Source organism: Dipodomys ordii, unplaced genomic scaffold, assembly GCF_000151885.1.
Source record: "Dipodomys ordii isolate 6190 unplaced genomic scaffold, Dord_2.0 Scaffold24, whole genome shotgun sequence".
In the NCBI taxonomy this organism is placed as follows: Eukaryota; Metazoa; Chordata; class Mammalia; order Rodentia; family Heteromyidae; genus Dipodomys; species Dipodomys ordii.
This window is the reverse complement of record NW_012267240.1, coordinates 17,687,751-17,695,837: the sequence shown is the minus strand read 5'-3', so window position 1 is coordinate 17,695,837 and position 8,087 is coordinate 17,687,751. Positions and strand designations below refer to the sequence as shown.

The window sequence follows — 8,087 nt, the reverse complement described above, 5'->3', positions numbered from 1 at the left end:
ACCTGTCATATTGTACTGCTTTTATTCCCCTTTTATACCTCTGCCCCCTCATACGTTTTAGTGTCTTCCTTGGTTTTAATGTAGGTACAAGATAATTCATTAGGATGGCCTTAGAAACATGATTGTGGGACTAGATGAGTCATGAGAGTTGTGCAGAAGCTACCATTGTGTCACTTAACATCTAAGAATTCTCCAGTTACCAAATAGGAAGAATATGCAAAAATAAATCACAAGGGAATCAAACAGTAACCAAATGAGTCCAGGTAAGGGACAGTGAAACCTGAAGGAAGAATCTAGATTAAAGTCCGGGTTGAAAGTGTAACTTAAAATCGAGGGACATGGACTCTTGAATCAATGATCAGGGGATGTAAGATGCTATTAGCATAATGAGAGGGTCCTACCAGCTCTCACTGTGGTGATGAAAATTGTCTGGAAACCTTAGGACTCACATCTTGCTAACATTTCTCAGTCTCAGGGCCCTGAGAAAGTGAAGTTCACATCTCTTAAGGTCATTTCTTGGGATGATATTGTTTGTTTAGTGGATGTCTTGAACCAGAATTAAATATGGAAGCAATGAAATAATTTACACAGAATAATTTTATTATGTTAAATTTAGATACTAAATTTAACTGATTAGCCTTGTGATTCTAATTAAATTGCATAATTTGTTTAGAATCATGATCACTTGTGTACTGTATTTGTAAATTGTCAAGTGTTTAGTATTGGAATTGTTTCAATAAATTTTCATTTTTAAGAACCTTAGTTTCGCTACACTTAGCTTGTAAGAGTTAAATATTTGGAAAGGCTCATTTGCAATCAGACAATGGATTTTGAAATCCATATTTTGAATAGTTTTTTTCATCGGTGGAATTTATTTTTGAGGATTGAAGTCAAGGCCTCAAAGCTTATTATTTGAGTTAATTAAATTATTGTTATTTATATTTTTGGTCAGCGTCTGGGCTTTAACTTAGGGGCCTTAATCTCACTTAGCTTGTTTGCATGATTGGTTCTCTACCACTTGAGTCATGCCTCCAGCCCAGAATTTTCCCTAGTTAATTAGAGATGTAATCTCTTGGCAGGTTTTGAAAACATATTCTTTAGATCTGGAAAGCCTCCAGATTTCAGATTCCTAAGTAGTTTACAGGTGTAAGCCACCAATGCCAAGTTCAAAGTTTAAAATTTTAAAGAGACTTTTAAGTTGCAAGGGCTCACTTGAAATTGTTTAAAATTTAGTAGATTTAGGTAGGCACTGTTGTCTTATGCCTGTAATCCTAACTACTCAGAAGACTAAGATCTGAGGGTCATGGTTCAAAGCCAGCCTAGGCAGAAAAGTCTGTGAGACTCTTTTTTTTTTTTCCTGTCGATCATGGGGCTTAAACTCTGGGCCTGAGTGCTGTCCCTCAGCTCTTCAGCTCAAGGCTAGTGCTCTACCACTTGAGCTATAGTGCCACTTCCAGTTTTCTGGTGGTTTATTGGAGATTAGAGTTTCACGGTCTTGCCTGGGCTGGCTTTGAACCAAGATCCTCAGATCTCAGCCTCCTGAGTAGCTAGGATTACAGGCGTGAGCCACTGGTGCTTGGCTGTGAGACTCTTATCTCCAATAAACTACTCAAAAAAGTCAGAAGTGGAGCTGTGTGGTTCAAGTGGTAGAGCACTAGGCTTGAGCAAAAGAAGCTCAGTTACAGTGCCCAGGCCCTAAGTTCAAGCTCTAGAACCAGCAAACAAGCAAACACCCCTCTCCCAATTTAGTAGATTTACAATGTTAGTTGAAGAGATAGACTTTTTTTTTCTTTCTTTTCTTTTCTTTTTTCTTTTTTTGTCAGTTGTGGGGCTTGAAATCTGGGCCTGGGCGCTGTCCCTCAGCTCTTCAGCTCAAGGCTAGTGCTCTACCACTTGAGCTACAGCGCCATTTCTGGTTTTCTGAATGTTTATTAGAGATAAGAGTTTCACAGGGGCTGGGAAGGTGGCTCAGTGGTAGAGCACTTGCCTTGCATGCCTGAGGCCCTGTATTCCTCAGCACCACATAAGCAAAAAGAAAAAAGCCGGAAGTGGCACTGTGGCTCAAGAGGTAGAGTGCTAGCCTTGAGCTGAACTGCTGAGGGACAGCTCCCAGGCCCAGAGTTCAGGCCCCACAACCGGACCCCCCCCCCAAAAAAAAAAAGTTTCACAGACTTTCCTGCCGGGGCTGGCTTTGAACCATGATCCTCAGATCTCAGCCTCTTGAATAGCTAGGATTACAGGCATGAGCCACCAGCGCCCAGCAAGACAGACTTTTGAATGAGAAATTGTAACTTTCATAATATTAGTCTTCTAAAACTAAAGAAGCCCGTGAATAAGCTCTTTCTTTTTACTGTGCACAAAACCATTTGCTATGTGACAAAAAACATGTTTAGTAAATATGTGAGGCACATAATTCGATGTTGTACTATTCTCCAAAAGCAGCCTATAATTTTTTCACTTCTTAGAAAATAGTCACCTTAACATCAAAATATAGTCTGAGCATTCATTTTGGGTATCTTGGACTCTTTACACTGAGCTACATCCCTAACCCTTTAACTTTTTTTGTTGTTGTTGTCGGTTGTGGGGCTTGAACTCTGGGCCTGGGCGCTGTCCCTCAGCTCTTCAGCTCAAGGCGAGCGCTCTACCACTTGAGCCACAGTGCCATCTCTACCACTTGAGCCACATTGCCACTTCAGGTTTTCTGGTGGTTTATTGAGATAAGAGTCTCACAGACTTTCCTGCCTGGGCTGGCTTTGAACCGTAATTCTCAGATCTTGGCCTCCTGTATAGCTAGGATTATAGGCGTGAGCCACCGGCACCCAGTACCCTTTAACTTCTTAAAGAACAGAATCACTGTACTCACTCAGAATTGTCCAGAGCTTCCTGATTTCATATGTGATTCCCATCCAGTTCTTGGGATATGTATGGGGTCTTTGTTTCTTTCTTTCTTTGCCATGAAGATTAATGTACTAATTATGTGAACTATAATCTTTATTTATATTCTACTTTTCCCTAATTACCTGTGTTACCAGATGCATGCTATTAATATTTTCCACTTCATATTAAAATAAAGGAAACAGCTAGTTCAAAAGTTAGTCAGATGCAGACCTTTTTTCTCTCTGCTGGGGTTGGTCTTTTGAATGATGCCTGGTTTTGATATGTGTTTTTCAGTGTTATTCTTCCACTTCCTCAGAATGTGAAGGATTATTTACTCGATGATGGAACTCTGGTGGTTTCAGGAAGGTAATGTATATCAGAACAAAATTCTTTAAATTTTGTCATAAAGAAAGGTAATGATTAAATCTCAACATTTAGTATACAAAACAAATCAGTTAGTTCACCATTCTCTTGCTAACAAGGTGCCTTGTCAACACTCAATTTATAGTTTCAAAATTGAATATTTTCCCCTCTAATAACAACTAGTTGTCAAGTTGAGCAATTTTCTCTGATCTCTGTGTTAGAGTAGGGCCTTTTCCTCCCTCCCTCCTTCCCTCCCTTCCTTCCTTCCTTCCTTCCTTCCTTCCTTCCTTCCTTCCTTCCTTCCTTCCTTCCTTCCTTCTTCCTTCCTTCCTTCCTTCCTTCCTTCCCTCCCTCCTTCCTTCCTTCCTTCCTTCCTTCCTTCCTTCCTTCTTTTCTTCTCTTCCTTTTTCCCTTATTTTTATAATGCTTAGGATAGAACCCAAGGGTCTTGCCCATAATAGACAGTGGTCTACCATTGAGCTCCCCTTCTCCCTTTTTCTTTTTTTGTCTTTTCTTTTTTGGTACTGGGGATCGAACCCAGGACATTGCACTTGCTAGCTAAGTGCTTTGCCACTGAGCTACATCCCAGCCCCTCCCTTTTTCTTTAAGATAGGGCTTCTCTGTTTAGCCCAGGATAGCCTTGAACTTATTCTCCTCTCCCTGCTTCCCTGGGGATGAGATTATCAGCATAAACCACCATGCCTGGCTGATTATACAATTTTCTTCTGAGGGTAACAGAAAGATGGGCAGGGCATATCCTTTTGAGTTTATATCTTCTGTTTTTAGAATAGAATGTCATTGTCTACTGCAAATAAAGCTATACAAGAGATCTCATTTTTATACCTCAGCATATTGTCCTCCATAGTTGATCTGTCATGGCCCCTTCCACATCTTCCATCGCTGTTTAGGTGGTTCCTGTTTTTGTAGGGAAGACAGAAGGGTCTTAGTCCACTATTTTCTGGTAGCATACTGTCATTAATTCCATATATATATATATATATATATATATATATATATATATATATATACACATATATATAAAATAAAGTACATAATTATATGTTATAATTATATAATGTTATAATCATACATAACAGTATATAATTATGTAAGATATAATTATGTAAGGTATTTTATATGGAATTAATATATAATATATTTTTGAATTCTCTCAAAAAATGAATTCCTTATATAGTTCTCCAGTTCTTTTTTTTTTTTTTTTTCTGGGTCCGGTCATGGGGCCTGAACTCTGGGCATGAGCGCTGTCCCTCAGTGTCCCTCAGCTCTTCAGCTATCTCTCCAGTTCTAAGGATGCTTTTCTGAATAAACTCAGTATGGTTGAAATTATGACTACATAGCACCAGGTCTTTTTCTCCTGTAATTTTTGCTTTATATTTTTTAGGGAAGAGCCACCAACACCTTCTCACCCGGACAGTGATGATGAGGCTGAAGAAATACAGGTTGGTAGAAAATAGTCTGTTCTGTAGACTATTGTAATTTAAAGTCTTAATTTTTGCATGGTATAGATTATGTTCAGGGAAAGATACATCATTTTTAGGTGGAACATTGCCTTTGGAATCCAAGTTCAATATTGAAACTGAATGTTTTGTTTCTGTCCTTTTCTCTATGCAGTGGTCTGATGATGAAAACACAGCCACACTTACGGTAAGAACAAAGCAGTACCAGCACCACGCCAGCCTCACAGCTTTCATGAGTGTTAGTCCCAAGGGTTAATGCCTGCTGAAACATCTACTAGTCTTTGGGCTATTATTTATTATTCTGAAAAGTAACTGTAGTCATTGTTTAGCAGGAAAAAATGCCTTTTCTTCTTGATTAAAACACATAGCTAATGCTTTGCCTTAATTTTTCTGTTATGCTTTGGGTTTGGGCATATTGGCCTTTTTTTTTTAATCTGTGAAAATAGAAGAATGAAGCCTGTTGGAACTGTTGTAAGAAGTAGTGAGAGGCCGGGCGCCGGTGGCTCATACCTGTAATCCTAGCTACTCAAGGAGGCTGAGATCTGAGGATCATGGTTCAAAGCCAGCTTGGGCAGGAAAGTCTGTGAGACTCTTATCTCCAATAAACCACTAGAAAACCAGAAGTGGCACTGTGGCTTGAGCTGAAGAGTGCAGGGACAGCGCCCAGGCCCAGAGTTCAAGCCCATGACTGACAAATGAAAAAAAAAAAAAAGAAGTAGTGAGAGGGCTAAGGACCAGTGGCTCACATCTGTAATCCTAGTGACTCAGAAGGCTGAGATCTGGGGATCACAATTCAAAGCCAGCCCAGGCAGAAAACGCCCATTAAATTCTTGTCTCTAACTAAGCACAGAGAAAAAGAATAGAAAAAGAAGCCAGAGGGTCTGGGAAGGTGGCTCAGTGGTAGAGCGCTTGCCTTGCATGCCTTAGGCCCTGGGTTCCATTCCTCAGCACCACATAAGCAAAAAGAAAAAAAAAAGCCGTAAGTGGCACTGTGGCTCAAGTGGTAGAGTGCTAGCCTTGAGCTGAAGAGCTGAGGGACAGTGCCCAGGCCCAGAGTTCAGGCCCCATGACCGGACCCAAAAAAAAAAGAAGCCAGAAGTGGAGCTGTGGCTCAGGTAGTAGGGTACTAGCCTTGAGTGAAAAAGCGAAGGGAAAATACTTTGAGTTCAAGCTCCAGCATCAGCACAAAAGTTATGGGGGGAAGCAGAGAGAGTGTGAAAGAGAGTAATAGAGGAGGTAAGGCTAATTGGGATGCATTGTATACATGTATGGAAATGACACAATGAAACCTCACATGTAGAACTAAGGTATGTTAGTAATAAAAATATTTTTACAGCATAGATGAAATGATTAACCAAAACAAAACAATTTTTTTTTTAGTGCCGAAGATTAACCTGAGGGCTGCAAACATACTAATTGAATAAGAGATATAGCATCCTCCACTCCCCACATGTATCTCTTATCACAGATAAAGCTTCTTAAACCTTGAAAAAGTCTTTTTTAAAATAAAAAGTACCAATAAACCAGCAGAAAACTGGAAGTGGTGCTGTGACTCAAGCAGTAGAGTGCTTGCCTTGAGCTGAAGAGTGCAGGGACAGGGCCCAAGCCCAGAGTTCAAGCCCCACAAACAACAAAAAAAGAAGACGGACCAAAAAAAAAAAGCGTATTCATTTCATTTGAGTCCAGCCTTCATGACTTAATTGCTTCCCAGAGAACCCATCTCTTAATTTTGCTACCTGGGGCTTAGAATTCACCATGAATTTTGGAGGGGCACAGATATTCCAATCAGAGCAGAGTACATGTGCACACATGTGTATGTTTTCCACATTCTGTGCACCAAGGTGTGGAAAGAGTGACATAGGTCTGCACAGTGAGCATGGGTTGAGCCCTGGTTTTGACATAGGAATACCATTTTCTGCCAAACTAAAGCTTCTTGGAGGGATTCAAGACTGAGGTTGGGGCAGTAAAAGTTCAACCCCTGTATACCCGCCTCAAAATTGAAGAAATCAAAGGAACATAGATGCAATGACATTCTTTTAAGTAATTAGTAGATACTGCTTTTAACCACTCTGGATGACAGACTTTTTCCTTGTCGCATAATTGGCCTCAAGCTCTCTCATCTTTGTCATTAGCCTCCTGCTTAAACTGTTTCCAGGGCTGGGGTCAGCTTAGTGGTAAAGTACTTGCTTACTGAGCACGTATGAGGCCCGGGAACCGATCCCAGCACCACTAAACAAAAACCTGGCAACAAAAAACTATCTCTAGTTTGGAGATAGATTATCATCTTTTAAATTTATGTCTACGATTCATTGCTAGATTTTGTCAGAATTTTTTTCCCTCGAAACTGGCCTAAGTGGAATTATTTTTGGAGTGTGGTTAATTCCAAGCCTACTCTAGCTCCAGCAACTCCCCCCACCTCCCCCCATACCTTTTGAAGTTATGCTAGCACTTCCTCCCTCTACCTTGAACTTAAGGGGATATTGCGGCACAGTGTCTGTGGAGCACTATGGTGATTTCTTTGTGCTCTGTCTCTCCTGAGCATTGGCTTCCCCTCTTCCTTTTTCTTCTCTTCTGTTCCCCTCAACTGCAGGCAGTGCATTCTGGTAATCATGCTTAAGTTTCTTTTTATCTAGAGTATTTCTAGTACTTCATGGTTGAAATAAATACTTAGAAGGTTTCAGTCACTTGTATACATTTAGTATTTATTTTTTTTACATCTACCAGAAAGAAAGGATATTTTATCTTGACCAGTGCCCTATTTTGGAGTTTTATTTATTGTCAAATTTGTCTGGAAGTGTTTAAACACAAATTTATTACAGTTTATTTTCATTCTAATGAAACATTTTGAGGACCTGTCACAACTCTCTTCCTACAAATGCGAAAGCTGTGGTGTCATAATTTGAGCTGCTCAGGAGGCAGAGGGAGGAAGATTGTAGTCACTAGCTGTTCATGCCAAAGCGCAAAAGTCTATCTGAAAAAGTAAAAGCTAAAGGACCTGGATGTGACTCAAGGCTCTGAGATGAGTCCCCTGTATAGGGAAGGTGGAAGAAAGCATGGTGTTGTTCCTGAGGCCTGCAGTACATGCACAATTGTTACTCTACCTGTCTCCTTCTACTCCATGAACACCGGATTTATGTCATGTACAGAAAGAACCATTCATTCTATCCTCACATCCCAGCTGTGTGGTGACATTTGCCTGACTACATTTGTGGGGCTTCAATTGTTTTGTAGAGTGTCATTTTATGTTCCCTTTCTGCTACACATTATTTTATTACTGACTCTTTTTTTTTTTTTTTTTATTGTAAAGATACTATACAGAGGGTTACAGTTACATGAGTGAGGTAATGAGTACACTTCCTCTTGAACATT

At 40.1% G+C, this 8,087-nt stretch overlaps 1 protein-coding gene across 1 annotated transcript in view; it reads left to right on the top strand.

The window, feature by feature from the left end:
- The first annotated feature begins 386 nt into the window (after nt 1-386).
- Nucleotides 387-8,087, top strand: part of Cdc123 (cell division cycle 123) — a 40,765-nt gene continuing 33,064 nt past the window's right edge. The window contains exons 1-4 of the mRNA XM_013014611.1: nt 387-415; nt 3,172-3,243; nt 4,643-4,700; nt 4,873-4,905. Coding sequence (XP_012870065.1) covers nt 387-415; nt 3,172-3,243; nt 4,643-4,700; nt 4,873-4,905 — 192 coding nt within the window. The remainder of the gene's footprint in view (nt 416-3,171; nt 3,244-4,642; nt 4,701-4,872; nt 4,906-8,087) is intronic.